General features: G+C 31.3%; 3 protein-coding genes across 4 annotated transcripts; 2 read left to right on the plus strand and 1 right to left on the minus strand.

Moving 5' to 3' along the window:
• Nucleotides 1-103: 103 nt before the first annotated feature.
• LOC100642799 (frataxin, mitochondrial) lies at nucleotides 104-1,476 on the plus strand. The gene is made up of 3 exons (XM_003394716.4): nucleotides 104-452; nucleotides 853-973; nucleotides 1,080-1,476. The coding sequence occupies exons 1-3, from the start codon at nucleotides 211-213 to the stop codon at nucleotides 1,347-1,349; spliced, it is 633 nt and encodes a 210-aa protein (XP_003394764.1). The 5' UTR covers nucleotides 104-210; the 3' UTR covers nucleotides 1,350-1,476.
• LOC100642919 lies at nucleotides 1,347-9,155 on the plus strand. Of its 2 annotated transcripts, XM_048405272.1 has the most exons (14): nucleotides 1,347-1,481; nucleotides 1,772-1,887; nucleotides 2,983-3,250; nucleotides 3,418-3,562; nucleotides 4,172-4,371; nucleotides 4,940-5,046; nucleotides 5,131-5,352; nucleotides 5,541-5,744; nucleotides 5,971-6,273; nucleotides 6,361-6,459; nucleotides 6,764-7,149; nucleotides 7,402-7,516; nucleotides 7,595-7,753; nucleotides 8,302-9,155. In XM_048405272.1, the coding sequence occupies exons 2-14, from the start codon at nucleotides 1,813-1,815 to the stop codon at nucleotides 8,497-8,499; spliced, it is 2,481 nt and encodes an 826-aa protein (XP_048261229.1). In that variant the 5' UTR covers nucleotides 1,347-1,481; nucleotides 1,772-1,812; the 3' UTR covers nucleotides 8,500-9,155. The 2 variants fall into 2 exon arrangements, with proteins under 2 accessions (XP_048261229.1, XP_012163093.2); XM_012307703.3 differs by lacking the exon at nucleotides 1,772-1,887 and having other exon boundaries at nucleotides 1,384-1,481.
• LOC100643034 lies at nucleotides 7,802-14,093 on the minus strand. The gene is made up of 4 exons (XM_012307702.3): nucleotides 13,762-14,093; nucleotides 11,166-11,266; nucleotides 10,289-10,466; nucleotides 7,802-9,756 (listed from the first exon to the last, which is right to left on the minus strand). The coding sequence occupies exons 1-4, from the start codon at nucleotides 14,076-14,078 to the stop codon at nucleotides 9,732-9,734; spliced, it is 621 nt and encodes a 206-aa protein (XP_012163092.2). The 5' UTR covers nucleotides 14,079-14,093; the 3' UTR covers nucleotides 7,802-9,731.
• Nucleotides 14,094-18,448: the final 4,355 nt, after the last annotated feature.

The following is an 18,448-nucleotide window of genomic DNA, read 5'->3' on the forward strand; positions in this document are numbered from 1 at the left end:
GACGTCGCGCTAGTCCGGGAATGATCGGGTCTATAAGCATGAGGACTCTCATGAAGTTATATTCACGCTATGACGTAACAGTATATATACTAATATGTATGATTATACAGTCCGCAACAAAACCAACCATGTTTTGCGCATAGGGTACGCATGGCAATGTTCCTTTGGTATCTTGTTTGATCAATATACAATATAGAAAAAATTTATATCATGTTACTAACTAGAAGCATAACAAGAAGTAGCATTTTTAGAATTCTATCGCATGATTGGGTATCAAAAGTTACAAATACTTGTTTAATACAAGAGATCGACATAAAATATCCAAAGAATATAGGTTATCTTGTATCGCATTCTAAAAAGTATTCAAATAAAAGTAATAATGTAAAGACATTCAATTATAGATTAATAGCTTATCTCAGCTCAAATAGTAGTGTTGTATTTCCAATTACACAGTGAGTACATATTATGATAATAACGATGACAACTTATTCTCTGTACATATTCTAAGCTTAAAGTAGTTGTGCCTTCTTTAGATCTTTTAATAATGTTTTGAATTGGGAAATCTAAATATTACATGCAAATATTAAATACATAAAATGTATAAATATGTATATATATAAAATAAACATAAGTATATGTATAAATATTATATATTACGCTTAATACAATCTATCGTGTATTTGACTCATAGATACATACACACACACGCCCGTAGAAATAACACATGCAGCATACGATTATTTGTTTATAATTTAACTCGGTTCTAATCCTTTTTGAGCCTTTTAACAAGAATATACTAGCAAACGACAGTAAATTATGAATAACGCAAAAGAAACCTTTTCTTTTACATAGAGAATTGACGCCTGTAGAATTTGAGAAAATTTCTGACGAAACGCTTGATTCTTTAACTGAATATTTTGATGAATTAATAGAACAAACAGCGCATTTATCGGATGCAGATGTGTCATACGGGGTATGTTGTATCAGCATATATATGGTATTTTTATGACTATGTTACAATTATGAAGATATTACGTAATTATGATTTTTAGATAATAATATTGTACTGAATGTTGTAGGATGGAGTATTAACTGTCAAATTTGGTACTTCTCATGGCACTTATGTCATAAATCGTCAGACTCCGAATAAACAAATTTGGCTATCTTCTCCTAAGTCTGGTCCAAAGCGATACGATTTTATAAATGGTAGATGGATTTATAAACATGACGGAAAAACATTACACGAACTACTTAATAGTGAAATAGCAGCAATCATAAAGGATCAAACAAACTTCGATAAATGTTCCTTTAGTGGAAAAGAAAGAGAAGCGACAATGACAGATCGTTAATTCAATTTATCGATGTTCAAAGTTGTAATATCGATTGAAATGACTGAATATCTTAAGTTGGAAATGTACAATTTTACAATCTATGTATATAAATAATAATATAGAATAGATATGACATTGTAATATATTTATGTGAGTATCTTTGTAAAATATTGACACAAATATTTGCATGATAGAATGGCACATTTATAAGTTTAGTATTTATATGCATATTTATGTGCAAAAGAAGAAATATAATCAAGAATAGTTTATTTTAAAATTTAATATAACAATATATACACGATCGCTATACGTTTTTCTGTATAAATTATTTATCGAGTATGCTTTATGTAAATAAGTAATATTCAAGTTAAGTATTGATGAATATTATTATCTAAAATTTGTCGTTAATAAATATTTTTATATATTTATATATTTCTAAGAACGTTATTCTACCAAATTATCTACCAAAGAATCGACGAAAATGGAGATTATGGAAGATGGCAATTTAGTAGACCGCGTTAGAATCTTATTGCAACGGGACATGCAATATTATCAGGTATTATTATTTTTAAATAATAGTTCCGAATTTCTCGAATAATTTTCCACCAAGTTAAAGAACTTGTTTCGAATACTTAATAAGAATACTTAATAATATACTTTTTTTTTTACTACAAAATAATAAATATATAGCGAATAATAAGTAAATTTGTATAGTGGTTATACGAATTATTATTAAAATATATTAATATTCGGTAATATAAAATATGATAATATAATAATATAATAATATTTGGAATTTTTCTAAGTATGGAAAAAGATAAGATTACTATACATATACATGCGTATTAGCTTGGAAACCATCTTACAATTAAAATCGTACGACATGTGTATGATATATGTATGTATTTCCCCCAAGGGGAATTCTATCTATATTGTTATTAACATTTACAATATATACATGTATGTATATTAGTCTTAATCTTTTTTTCCGTCACTCTTGAATTTTTTTTTAGTAGATGAAATGTACTTTTATATGTACAAGTACATGTTGCGTACAATTTCGGCTGTGACTCATGTAAGTTTATTTAATATGACAATTTTCTATAAGGTATTAAGTTGTTTCTTTAATTTACAAACGATAAAAAATTTCTATTATCGTAAATAAAGTTTTGCATATGAAATCAGAAATTTAGAAATCGATGCTAATATCTTTTCTCAATTCTGATAATATTAATTTTAATGTTGTTTTTAAAATAAAAAAGAAATACACGATTAAAAATTAATTGGTTCGGTGCGATCAAGCTGTCGTCACTTGGTTCATATTCCTCATTAATCGTATGCATATATTAGTTAAGCTGTACTGTATAATATATCTATGATAGATCTTTTGAGATAGAAAAATTTTCTCCTTTACCATCAAGTTATTTATCCAGAATTTTTATAATTGTTGTATGCACGTACGTAACATCGAACTGTAGATTTTAAACGCAAATACGATTTCTTTCTACAATTTGGTTAATAAAGCGTCAAACGACGACTATATAAAAATATGCACGTAAATATAAATTATCTCAATTTTATTTTCTTACAAACTAATAACACCGTAGGTTTGTTATGGTATAATAACGTATAATATATCATAATGATACAGGAAATGCAAACTGTACTAAAGGAGCCTCTTTGCTTACGTATTAGCGGTGGAAAACTTGATTTTCCGAGACACGCGTCATTCGTCGCAGTTAAAATTGTTACATGGTGGGAAGCAGATTTTCAAGCTGCTTTTAAACGTCATTCCGGTCTAACGAGTTTAATGGGAAAGAAATCTTCCACAATCGTAGAAAACGAAGAGAGAGTTATCAAAAAGATCTCACCGTCCGAATTTGTGTTGCTTGTTGTCGATACCGCCGATAAATTATTAGGTAAAAAAAATAACTTTGTTGGAAAAAGATGCAAGCTTAAGTCATCGTACATAATCGTACTTAAATAGATATCTGCTGTTGCTTTACTAAAATAAAACGAGCAATTAAACTTATCGCAAAATATATAATATTTTAATACACATTTTGTAACGATAACGCTATTTCAGAACATTTACATCTCCTTATTCAAGAATCATTAGATCATGCAGATTTAACGGTATTAACAGCTACTTTAGGAGCAGCTGCATTAATACGAAATTGTCTGTGGTGCTATAATCGACAAGCTAAGAATTTAATTTCCCCACAATCAAGGTAATTAATATTTGTTGTGCACGTATGAATGCGTGTGTTTTTTATATGATTGCACATTGCATAATGCAATGTTAAATTTATTATATAATTAAAATTAAGAGATACATGGAGAATTAGACAAATTAATTATGTAGACAATTTGAAAAATTTAAAATTTGTAAAGCGAAGGAATTCTATCTACTGAAAGACCTAATTGCGAATAACTTATTTTTTCTAACTTATACGAATCAACGGTTGTTGCTTATTCCTCTTTTTTTATCGTTTTATATTTCATTTCATTTAGATCTTAGACGATCTTGATAAACACGTCTAATGATAAGAAAATGACAAAACCCAAATTCTATACAAGAATTGTACATGTAAGTTTGAATGGTTCTGAAACATTTATTCTGAAAATTTTCGCACGAAGCATTATTTTTAGGAACCTTGTTCCATATGCAATTGCAAATATCTGCAAAATTTGTGATTTCACGATATAATATCGAACACTCGGAATATTCGGATAAAAGAAAAATCTTATTTCGATAATAATAATATGGTGCCAGTGTTCGCAGTTTCCAATTAATAGCTTAATTTCCAAATAATTTCCATAATTTTTCTTTGGGATAGCGAGAAATTAAACACATCATATAAATGCTATCATGAAATGGCTGAAGCTGTAGCAGAGCGATTATTGGATTTACATTGCCGCTTAATTTCGTTATATATACTTAACGAAGCCGATTCCCTCAGTTGGCACGATACTACGTCATTTTTTGAACGAGAACGATGCTCTTTCGTAATACAAATGTGGTGGCTATATATGCAAGGTAATTATAACAAAGTTAGAAAGTAATATATCATCTATCAATCTAAATGTCGAAAAAACGAATTCGGTATTCGATATCAAAGTATTAATAGTTTGTAAAAGCTGTAGTTGTGATTTATACCTTTTACCTGATATCTCTTGATATCTGTCACGATAAGACGTAATTTACAGACATTCTTTTATACAGCAATAAGTAATTTCATTTTGTTAAAGAGATTTTTAATATGTAGCCTCTATTACGAGACATTATCTTGATAATAAATATTACAGTAACGCGAATAGATAGTAGTTTCTTACAGCAACGATTGGGAAATATGATATGACAAATGGTATAAAATTTCTCAGCAGAAGGTGTGTAACGTGCTTTTAACATTCATTCTGCAAGTTGCAACCATTCACGCGACATAGCGTTTTACAATTTTCCTTCAAAAAGATCTCGAGGATCCATATTTGTCTCATCCAAAGGTTGCGTTTGAAATTATGTTATTTAAACACCTACGGATCGATACTGTTGTATTTTCCTCTTAATTATAACTATATTTTTCATATTTTTTATTTCATATTTTTAGGAACAAAGAGAGATCTATGGAGTACCGTATCTCCAAAAATGGCACAACGTATTTTTTCTGGAATGTTGAACGAATCTTTGTCCATTATCGTTACAAGATTTATTTACGTAAGAATATCTTCGATCGTATATCGCTTTCAGTTACTATGCGTATAGGTAATATCGATACAAAAACATATGAATTAAAAATAGGGTCGACCGAGTTTGGCACGATCCGAACAATTCTGGACGGATGCCTTTAACGTTCTGTGTTGTACCGGATATCTCGCCTTGGGTGCCTGTGCAAGTGCCAACGAAATGATTGGGATGAAATTAAATAGATTACCAACTGCCATTAGGGACATACACGCAAAATGCAATGAATTGTTGATTTGCTTGTTATTAAGGGGAACTCCTCTTCGAGAATTATATCAGGTAAAATATTAATAGCTTCGAATAACTGAAATATGATTAAACATATGTACAGGGTGATTCTTTTTTTTTTTTGGAAAGTTCAAGGTCATCTCGCACGATCTTTTAACGTCTTCACATAGTGGTAGTACGTAAATACGTAGGTATAGTTCATACAGTTTTGTTCTAGATTCGTTGAATTTTTATTATAGGTATTCCGTTTTGGATTTGAAAATTTAACAATTTTGCAACCACGTCGCGAACCTGCTGCCTGGTTATTAGTATGTGCACCGAATTTATTAGGCTCCGCCGATTCTGACATTTACATTTCAAGTTTGCCTAAAAACCGAGTTGCGATTTTAGAATTAAACGTCCTTAGACATCAACCCCAACCAAATTGGCCTCAGTTAATGAAGGTAATTGTAACGCTATCTATAGCATAAGAATGAAATAATCTCTAATTAGAGATATAAGCTATAAATATGAAACCAGTTTCTTTTCGATAATTTTCTTCTACCGTTGATGTTTGTCATATGGTAAAACAATGCAATCCACTTCCGCTATATGTCCGCTTATTTTTGTCCTCGACGAATGCATACATTTGCACGATTAAAAAAGGATGCTAATTTCAAATTTTCATAGGTACTCTTTATGAATGATTATGCGGTGGCTAAAATATTATTAAACACTTTAATCTACAAATGTGGTAATTTTACGTCTAAAAATGATTTTGATGTTTTCGAAGAAGTACATTCCAATGGAATGAGTTGCGGTGGTTTTTTATGCAGTGGTATAATGTGCAATGCATCGATGAAAGTAACGTCGGCGTTAGGCCTTTATAGTTTAACGTATATTTTAACGTACATAGCGCAAGACCCTGGCTGTGTTATCGTGACAGCTTTAGAGCAGATCCCTGATTGGTCGAGTTATCTGGACCGCCAACAGGTATTCGTTAAAATATCGAGAATAAAAATAAAATATGTAAGAATAAAAAATAATATATATAAAAGCAACGTAAACATATTTATTTAGGTGTGGAATCAATCAAGACCGCCCTGGCTGAATGCGATTTTAAGTCCTTTAAACAATATGATGCATCCAATTATCGAAATTCTTTTGGAAGCTGTAAAAGTAAGTTGCTGATTATAAACGTGCATTTAGTTTCATTTTAATAGTAACTAAACTGCATCTCTACATGTGTATGTACATACACGTAGAGCGAGCTGTATCTTAATATTATCGCTAGTCTTCGATATGATATTTATATAAATGTATTACCGAATGCAAAGTAACAAGCAAACATTTGACGTGAATTTGTCCTGCAATTATTGCTGGGAAATGTGAAGAAGATATTACAAACGAAAGCGATACAAAAATTGCTCGTAATCCTTAAATCCAATACGTGGTTTCTGAAAGATGTCCTAATAATTTGCAGACAGGCGCTTCTATGTATCAGGCAATGTCGTTGGTAATTGGTTGTTTCGCTGAATTGTATGTAACGTTACCACCTGCAATTTTAAAAACTGTACTTGCATTACAAGATAATATTCCTGCCCATTGTCATCCAATTGGTGGGAACGTCCTTCTCCACGTTCTCTGTGCATCCCTCTATACCGCTCTTATCGAGTTTTCGAAGACGTGCGAAACAAAAATACAAGGCGATTCAACCTCCGAAGGAATAGATTGCTTAGAATTAAATTTTTTCGACCCCAACGATGTATCAGCAACGGTAACCACCTTGGCCGAAGCTATTTGTAGTATCGACGAAGACGATAAGCATACTTCCCAAATCGATGATTTCTTCCAGCTTGTAAAAAAGAAGTAAGACTATTTTATAATCCTAAAGAAATATTTTTATGAAATTTTTATGTAAAATTAGCAATCACAACGCACTATTGAAAATAATTAGAGGTTCGCTTTTCGCGTGAAAGATAATTCGATCTTTATATCGGTGAAAAATGAGGTAAGAAAGCTGCTACGAAATTCGTCTTTATCTTAGATTTCAAGGTCAACAATTTTTCCAATTAAACAATCTTGTTTAAATGTTTAAACACAATGAAATTAATCTTTCAGTGTACAAACATCAAATAGAGATTCATACGTTAATGAAACGTACAACTTGTTTTCCGTTATCGAGGTACATACCGACGAGCTGTTGTTCACTAGTTCTGGACGACAGGCTTTAAAAGTACGTAATAAAACATATTGTGATCTAAATTATCGCATGTCGAAAGTTTAATTTCGTGCGAAATGTTTTGCGTTACAGGTAACGCACGAAATTCTAATTCGCGCGTCTGATTTAATATTAAATAAATTACGACAAAATGATATTACGAAACTTGTGGACGATATACCGGATATGTCACCTCTTTTTAAACCACTAACGCATATAATGTTCCATATTGAAGACACAGCGTTTGATCAGGTCAGTATATAATTGGAATAATCGTGATAGGATAAATAAATAGAAAAATCGAGGGAGCATATAGATCTTTATTAAAATAGTTACGTTACAAAGTTCGAATAAAATAAGGTTAAAAATTTAACCAAGTAATGCAAACGTACATAAAGTAGATAGAGTGATTAATGTAAAATATACAATGGTATGTACATATATATTCTTTATCCATTGATCGAATTGTCTTATAATTAGAAACTTTATTCACGAAACAATTTTAGTAAGGACGTTTTCGGTTTTCGTAAATAAAAACGCGATATAGTTCGCATTTAATAGAAATAAAGCAGTACGGCAAACAGGATAACAGTAAGCAAATTTATTTGACATTTCTAAGGAAACAAATTAGTAGATATGTCGAAATCATGCATATATTGGCTAGTATAGTCTGAACGATCTGAACTACATAATACATTTTTCCCGGTAAAAGTATTCAAACTCTGTTGATATCGATATTTATGTAAAGTAAAATACGTATTATCATATTTACAAAGAATAACAAAATCATCCTCTTACAGTTTCTTATCCAATATGAGAAAACGAATTGGAGAAAAATGTTAAGAATGCCACTTTCTATTACCGTTGACCACGCACGAAGCCAACTTTTATCACGACCAGAATTTAAAAATGTCGGCGAATTGATTCACGAAGATAAAGAAGCCGCGTGTTCGCTTAAGAAGCTTTGTTCTTCCATAAAAACGGCACACTTTAAGTAACGATTAAGTATCATGAAATCATATTAAACGTTCAAATTATAGCTTAAGATAAGCTAAACCTTTTTAACTAATTCTAAGACTCAAATTTCGTTCTCTATAAAATTTTCTTCGTTGCAAACTTAGGGCATGAGCCAGAAATGTTGAGAAATTATACGTATTAAACGTAATGCTTGAAATCTCTATGTGAGTGAAATAACGTAAAAGTGCAATGAACGTACTTTTTTATACCTTGTAATTAATTTTAAGTGTCAAGTAATTATACGTAGTTAATAAATTTTCACTCCAAAGTTTACAAAAAACCCAAACTCACATTTCTTCGTTTCAATCTGTTGAAATTCTCGATATTATCATATTATGCCTTGTCATTAAATATACTTGCATCTCGAGTAAGCCTTGTTATTATTTCCACGTTCAGTACGCTTTATTATTAAATAGGTATACTTCCTAGTCCGAATCGGCAGATCGACACCAACAAACATTGGAAATCGAGTCAAATAAATAATTCAATCTCCGACATTTTGATCTTTTCGTTTCAACGATTCGTGCTCAAAGAAATGAAATTAACGATAATAAAAAGTTGAAAATAAATTAAGTATTAATTTTCCGTTGTGATGGTTGTTTTCCATTCTTGTCATTAATTTTTGACTTCAGCAAAACGCTGAAAAAAAATTGTTCTCTTCCAAGGGACGAACGTGTTGTTCCTATATATATGTATAGCGTATACGTATAACGTAAATAATGTTGAGACATATGCTTAACAAATGGTGTCACTGGATATATGTACGTAAAATAAATTAAAATTGCTAACTTAATAAACAAGGAGATACAAATTAATCACGTAATGTAAAAGATGTAGTAAATTTCTCTTGTGTCCATTTTATTAGTAATTTCGAATGTCGATTTTCTTTTCAAACACTACACCGTCTATTATATTTTTATACCGTTTACTATCAAAGCAAAAATTAACTTTACATAACGAACCATCAAAAATATAATATTTTGTATGGAAAATATTTTAATTATGGATAATGTTTTTAATTCTCATCGTGTTTAAAAGGAATAAAAGAAGAAGAATAAAAATAATTTCTATTTTCTAGCAGATCGCGTAATGTTACAATATAATTAGATGTAGGTTGTACATTCTGTACGATTTTTATATATACGGTAAGAGAAACGGAAGAATGTTATTCATATCCGTGTTCGCTCGTTGTCGAATCTCGATGAAATAACGCTTATAGGTTTTGGTAGAATTGCGACCTGAAAAATACAATTTTCAAATGTTATTTATACAAATTCTATTAGTATTTGTTCCAAAGTGTATCGCACAATTATCGACTTCTACATTTTTACGATTACATCGATACGAATAAATATACAAATATCTTATAAGATAATTGGATGTTATAGTTTCTCTATTATTCTATATCAAGTACGAATCATTCCTCGAATAAAATTCCACGACTCGAGTGAAACTGAATAAAATTTAGCCTATTCAACTTGTGACACATACATGCATATCTATGTATATTTTAGTGGATTGTATTTTGCTCTCGTCATGGTTAAAAAGCGAAGAGAACTTATAGGTAGGTACGTAAATTAGATAAGAAAAATGGGTAAGTCTTGCTGTTGCACGAATGAAAGAAAAGTGAGCGTATTGTCCAAAGAAAGGACGAAAATATAGTTATTATTCTTATTACGTCGGTATTTCTAAATTTTCTATTCTATGCGAGTGTTTATCCAAGAATGTTCGTTATCTAAAGATAAAAACGTTAAAAACTCATATACTTACAGACGAGGATCCGAACGTCCAAAACGTAAACGTAACGAAGGCGATCGTTGAGATTTACGGATCATCAAATGTTCTAGCGGAGTCTCGCCGAGTCTGGCATTCTCCAAAGCGCTACGTTGCATCAGAATTTTGTAAATCTCGCGAATATTTTCAATTGGTGTTTTTTCTGTCACTTCATCTGTAAATACGATGTACAGATAAAAGTGATCGAGCGATGGTACGTTGTTGGCTATTAAGAATCATTATCAGTGAAATTAGACAGTTCGACCAAATGTCAGTTGGTCATTGTCAGTCAAATGATAGTTACTTACATTTCGATTTATTAAATTTTCAACGTTTACATTAAGCGATTTGTATGTATAATAAAATGCGAAATGAAAATTGCAAAGTTACGAAGAAGTTATCATATCGAGAGCGATTATTTAAAAGCTTGTTACAGGTAAATCTGACATCAAACGTCTGTAATTTTCTACTTTCAACGTTCATACACGAGCTATGAGCTTTAAAAGATTCGTCGTGTTTATAGGAACGATATAGAAATCGTTTCATCGAAATAAAACTTTGACCTTTGAAAGGCTTATTCGTTTATCGTTTGAAGTACGCTACTGCTGTATTACATAGCGATAGCAAAAGCAATGCTTTCCTCGATGTAGTAATGTGGTCGTTTCAACTTATAGACTGCAAAATCTCTGTAACAGCTTGTAACGATCCACGTATACAGTTTTACAGATTCAAAATTAAAATAAGTACCTGAATACGATACAAATAATACTAACAAATAATACGTAAATAAATATAAAAAATATAAAATAAAAGGATGATATTATTTATATTCGAACGTGCATCGAACGAATATTCTCAACTTTTTTTCACCTACCTCCGTAATCTATGTAATTTTCAGCAGCGACAACAAGGCCAACGATAATAAATAGCAAGAGTGATTTTGCGTAGAATTTGATCGACATCTTATCAAATTTCCTGAAAGTAAAATAATATTAAACCTTTAATTGATTTTCATCGAAATGTTATATTAGTTAATCTTGAATAGGTTTATGAATTAAACTCAGTAAGAAGATTTCGTTAAATACATATAAGTAGATAATGAAATATTTTTCTCATTTTTTTTATTACATCGTACTATTTCTTATTCGCCGTTATTTTCATTCGTCAGTCGATAAATTTTGTTTCCTTTCTTTGTTTTTACTCTACTTCTATTTGAAGAAAAATGTAGGTGATCTTGGTGGACATCCACGCTAACCGGTTAAATTTTATCATTATACCGTTTAACTTTAATTAATCAATATGTTACGATCGTTCTTATTGTAAAAAAATAGTTTCTTCGTTGAATCTCTATCGTATCGTAACGACGTTGCAACGCATTATATTAGCACCGTTTGTCGCACATACTTTACGCGCTATCTTATATTCCAATCTTATCCGAATTTGTCTCTGAATAGATACTTATGTATCTGCATCTAAACACCATCCTATAACTTTTCCCTATCTCCCTTTACTAAACTTGTTAGTTCCTCGATAGTCTTGGATTTTCTTAAAACCGCCCGAAGAAAGCACGCGCACGTAAGAGCGAAACAGTCAGAGTAAATAAGAATTTTTTCTGGATCGTTTAAAGAACCTTTCTTGGACTTTTTATAAGACTCCCTCTTGGACTGCTGGAAAAACTTTTATCGAGTTTTAAGAAGTTTTACTACGTTCTTTGGAGAAAATATGTACGCAAGATGGACATACCGGTATCTTTAATATACGAGTATCTTATTTAATCATAACGATTCCAAGTTATAATATTATTACAAATGATGAATTTTCTATATTTATTTTTCATTAAAAAACTACAACTTTACTCTTATATATAACTATACTTTTACTCTTTCTAATATACAGCGACTAATCTTTCTAATATACAACATAGATACAAGATAATCATAGCATGTACAGTGAAAAATTTGACCAAACACCAAGTACAACTATAACCGCTAATAATACGTGTCGTGGATCACAATCATAGAATTCATATACATCGATAGACAAGACGTTGGGTTGCTCGAGCACGGGAGGACATACGAGTAGCTTACCTAAAATTTCGTAAATGTTTCGTCAATGAATTATTTGTAAGGGCAGACATGTACTTGGGTTATCGATCAACTAGTAATATTTTTAGACGGGTAATATGACGTAGTTTTAAAGAAATTTGATAAAATTAGAAGCAGTAGCAAACATTTAGGGCGTGATTTATGGGCGTGAAATTGAATCGAACTCGTAAACAATAACATCTCCTTAATAATATTACTCCATTTTCTTATCCTTGATTATGATTATCAACGAAGCTTTTCGACGAAGATCTTGGATTTTGGATAATACGATAGATGACGATAGAAAATTCAAACACATTATCGTACAAGTACACTGCGAATAGTACACCGTGGTACAAAAGACTATCCCGGTTTTCATTTTCATAAAGAGAAATCAGAAAGTTTGCGGCCCGACGAGGCAACGTTACGTCATTTCCGTATAAATACGTATCAGATTAAACGAAATTGTGATAAAACTTGTATAATAATTTTGGTAAAGACGTAATCTTCTACTATTGTCGACCGTTGGATGTGTCATCGTCCAGGACGACTTCCTTGCTATCGAGCATGTGCCTATGACGTATCGGTCCTTGGTACACGTGCCAAGTATTCAGATTCCCGTATTCGAAACGTTCTTACGCGTTCATCAAAGTAGCTTTAGTATTTTACGCATCTACCACGTTATGACAGCTGGCGGTAAGAGAGGTAACGACGACCATTCTCGTAGTACGAGTCAAGATATACAATCAGGAAATTTTAAGTAATATAATATCGTACGAGATAAAATACGTACACCATACGGACCACAATTACGAGAGCTCGGCATACTGCTCGGCCATCGGATCTAAGAAAGTCTATAATGTGACTGATTTGAGTCGTCGGTATTGCTATAAGTGTGTCCTACTGTATTACACGCTTCATCGAAGAATACATTTTATGAAAAAAAAAGGCAGTAAGTGGTTAAACAGTAGGTGTTATGTCGCTATTCCAGTACAGTTTTGTACTTTTATTATTAATGTTATCACTGTCATAAAAACCGTTGATTCACTGAAAATTTATTTAAATACGTTTATATATTTTTTAAATTTCCATTCCTATAAAATGATCTTAAACCCGTTATGTACGAGTACATGTTATACGTGTATATATGTACATAATGCGTAGAAGATAAGCAAATGTGAACAACTTTTTCAGACATTCTTTCGAGTCACAAGTTAAAAAATGAAAAACCACTTAATGATGTTTCGTTCTTGCAAAATAATCTGTTATTTCGTTCAAACTAATTGTACCGTAACAATGATCTATTAACGTGTAATTACCACTTAATGAACGAATTGTGGAAATTTAATAAATATGAAGATAGACGAGGTAGACACGTTAACTCACCAAGTAAAATAGGGGTGAAAGAATAAGCGAGGAATCGTTGCGAGTCCGTTTGTCGAAGCAGATACGATCTTGGAAATGTAGAGAGTCCGACGCGGTGGTAACGTTGAGAAGTGAAATGGTATCGAGAATGTCTTCGTATATATAGTATAGGGCAGGGCTTGGGATGGTTGAATGGGGTAGGAGTGTGTGAGCGCAAGCACAGGTGGCCGCTCGAAATGAAAGTACGCGGTCTCCCTTAGCGCAAGCGTCCCTCCTTCGCGCTTTTCCATCCTCCGATGCGAATCACTTGCAATTCCTTCGCCGACGATTTCGTGCATTTTTCGACTACTTTCTACGATCGATTCGCAGTCACTGCTTAGTTGCTTTATATTTAGTCGATCCGAGCGTTAATTTCAAAGCTTCGGTCAACAGGTTTACTTGGAAACGACCTGCCGGTGATTTACATTTAGCTTATCGATCAGTTTTCCGTATCGCGGACAATTTTACATTCGACTAATACGACTTTAAAGATAATACCGTACCGATCAAATTATTATAATTGTTAAGCGAGTATGGTTTAGCATAAAATCATTACGCGTATAAAATTATTCGCAAATATCGTCGTGCGACAAAATATAAAATTCCGATGTATCGAAAAGGAATAAAATTATAATAATTATTTGGAATCTCAAATTTTACGTAATTTACGTAATTGAAATTATTGTCCAAACTTCGTTATCGTGTTTGATCCTTTTTAAAATTAAAAAAGTCGTCCAGAGTCCAGAAACTCAACTCGTCTTTTACTTTATTCGCATATACCTACACGAAGCTCGAGTTTATCAAGATTTGATGAATAAGGAATAAATCTTCGATCCTATTCGCGGTAGGGGTTCAATTACGTTTCAATCGCAAGCAATGAACGATGTTAGAAAAGACCACTTGATTAGCCATGATTAGAGCAGAAATATACGCCGCGCTATACAGTAGAATATTTTCTTTTCCTCTTGTTAGCTTCTTGCTCCAATTGACTTGATTCGATTTGTATTTTATAAAAAGAGGATAATAAATAGATATATAGCGAGATAATAAAATTGATCTTTTAAAATTTTTTCAGAACCATATTCCAACCACTTTCCTTTCTAATAAGCGATGCTTTCGTCGATTATATGTATTTTCCTAAAAATGCCTAGTAATAACTAATTGCGCATTCTATTTCTTAATTTATCAACTTACAATTAGTTTCCCGGCAATGGTAGAAAAATTCATTCGTTCTATTATACGCGAGCTTTGACGTAGACAATTTCTGCATATAAATAATTTCAATACACATCTACGTACGTTATGCATGCGAATAATCGTTATGCATTATAAACTACGAAATTTACTCCGTACTTTGCAAAGTGCTACACAAAAATGTATTTATCAGTCGACCGCTCATCGTGTCGAAATTATCCAAAAAAAATTCCTACACGCGCGATTAACTCGAACATATTTATGTAAAATTACAGCTTAACGATACAGGTACGTACAATGGTAGATATAAATACTCAAACATAACATATATGTTATTCGTCGATAGAAAAAGATAAATGACTGAAAAAAGATAATCGATAATTGAGCGAACGAAAGAGGGCGAACACAAGAGCGTATAAAATTACATGCTGACATTAATGTTAATGTCCACTTGAACATGTTGGGCGTTAATGTCTGAATAAACATATTTAGCCAGAGTAATAGCTAACTTAATTGAACGTATATAATTGACCGTAACAATAGACCACGATGACGATAAAAAATAAATATAATTTTCAATATGTACGTGATCACTGCGTAGTCTAAATTACTACTTTATTCTTACAAAGCAGCTCTCGATAGATACGCGAAAAGTTTTTGCACATCGACTTTTAATGCAATACCATATATATATATATATATATATAAGTTTAACGCTATATCGTGTTAGTCATCTATAATGTGAACGATAAAGGGAAAAAGCGGACGCTCCGAGCGTGTAATTAATGAATAATTTTTCGAATATTTTATTTACATAGAAACTAAGTCTAAGTCTGGTGATATGGCTTCGCACGAAAATCACTTTGAAAACGATTGAAAACGATTTGTTTCTGAACGATGTAACAAAGTAAAGCTTCTATACATGATAAATAATATAAAAGTGTCTACTGAGCGGTATGTTTAGCACAGTTTTGTGTACCTATAGAGTAAAACTAAAAACGAAATATGTAGCGTTAGAAAAAAGACTGAATTAGGAATAGATTAAATCTAGAAATGGTGGTAGCGGACTGAAAACTGACTAATTTTCATTCAAAACACAAGATTTGACCAAATCAAGCGGGTGGTAGGTGATTTTTTTTGTTCTTTTTGTTTTGAGAAATTCAGGTCTGAAAATTTGTAAAGTATACTTCAACTTGACTGATTATAAAAGAAGTAAAATACGTGGAATAACATTTTTCTGTTTAAGTTCTATTCTTGCTTCATTCTCAGAAGGACAGAGTTCGAATAAATTTCCAAAATTATTTTTCTCGGAAACAAAGCCTCTTGAGAAATAATTTTATTGTATATTTTCGACTTATTTTCACACGTAGAATCACCTTGTATCGATTATTTAGCCCTATTCAGTCCGGAATTAGCCGTGTTCAAGAATACTTGATAAATTTGTAAACTTGATCTTTTGTCGAGAACTAAGCCTCGAACGAAAAAATATTATTCTACATTTCTTTCTTATTCCTTCACAAGGAATCACCTCCCACCCGCTTGACGTATTATTTGGTCGCAGCCCGTATTTCTTTACAAGATTGTCGCAAGTGCCTGAAAAATAGTGATTGATCTTATTCTAATAGCGATGATTATCTTATTAGAGGATACAGCCTTACTTGGCCATCTTGTACGTGTGTATGTATGTATGCGTATTGTAGACTGTACATCATACATGCAATGTGTGCAAGATCTATTTAACTGATAAAAACGTTAACTGATAAAAAACTCGAGGGGATGTAACTATCACGACAAATTGGATATGAAAAATGTATGATTGTGTTTGTACAAAAATTTCAATAGGTACTTGTACTCTTATCTCATTACATTTGAAAGTCTCGATGTAATATGTATAATATCTAATAATAAGTAAAGAATTTAAGTATAGATTTCTAAGAAACGAAATATCTGCTTGACTTTATAAAAGTTGTTTTGATATTTTGACCGATAAATTTAAAAGAAAAAAAATTAAATTTTAGTCTCTGAAGATAATGATGTCAATTAGAAGTAATTTAGTAAACAATTAATAATATGAAATTCAATGTTATACGATATTTCATAATCATGGTACAATTGGAAAGATGGTAATTTTATATGGAAAACCTTTCGTATCTTCACTATATGAAAATATCTTTTGTTCATATCACTATCATGAATTAATTATCGTGACCTGATCGTATTTTCAGTATAGGTACACGTAACTATTGTAATTAGTTTTATTTGCATTATATAGATACTTTATGCAAATATTGCACAGTATGTCATCTCTTGATATGATTTCTATTAGTTCACGGCAATATTTGATTTAGATATGTCACATATGTTTCATGTCTATAAATTATTACAGCTTATCAATGCAACAGTTTTTTAGAAAAGTAACGAGTAATTATCAACGGTTAATTTGCATTTATTTTTTGTACATATACATACATATAATATGTGCGTCAAGCAAACGCGTATGTTATATATAAGTAAATTTGATTTTACAAAATTTGATAAAAATTGGATTTTTGTAAAAAGAATAGTTTACGAAAAACGAATGAAAAAAATTGCGTAACATGCCCTACGAGATGCTAAAGCAATCACCTTGATTGGCGAAGCCGTCCCGGGGAAACCGATGAACACAGCATGAAATCGGTACAAAAATATTAATTAAAAAGGTAGAAATAGATTACGAGTACCAAATCGAAAAACATTTTTTTAACAGGGTCAATCGGAGAACGTGCCACTACATGATGCAAAAAAAAGATCATCCCGATTCGTTGAGCCGTTTCGAAAGAATCGGCGAACATGAAAAAGAAATTAATATACATACGAAATTGAGATACCGTCCTACTTTTCTCAAATCGGTATAAAAATATATATTGATATATTAACAAAGTCTTTAGCATTCAAAATTTTTCTATTTTTTCTAATTTGTCTATTTTGTCATGTACCTATCTAACTTTTTCCGATTTTGGTACATGTTTAATTTTCGGTATATTTAAATATTTCTGCAAATAAAACAGAATGTTGTCCCGAGCTTTCTTTAAGAAGCTCTTTTCTTAACACGACTCGAATAAATTTAAGTTTAGCTGCTCTATAATATACGAATAATAGTTTTAAAAAAAGCTCATCAAAGTGACGAGCCGCAACTTTTCCCAAACAACTAAATGCATATCGTTTCATTTGAAAATATTTCCAATTATTGTCATTGTCGTTACTTGTTTTTAAGACAATATTTCTCAGAATCTCCGTAACAGTAAGATGGGTAAGATCTCAGAAATTGATAACATTTTTGTTATACTGTATTAAAAAATATAAGTTAGCAAATACATTTTTAATCGATGTATGATTGCAATTATCTCAGGTGAATTTAATGTTAATGTTGTGAATTTAATGTTGTCGTTAAATTGTTAAATATTTTAAAACGCATTGTATTATATGTATACATGTG

Source organism: Bombus terrestris, chromosome 4 (assembly GCF_910591885.1).
Source record: "Bombus terrestris chromosome 4, iyBomTerr1.2, whole genome shotgun sequence".
Taxonomy (NCBI): Eukaryota; Metazoa; Arthropoda; class Insecta; order Hymenoptera; family Apidae; genus Bombus; species Bombus terrestris.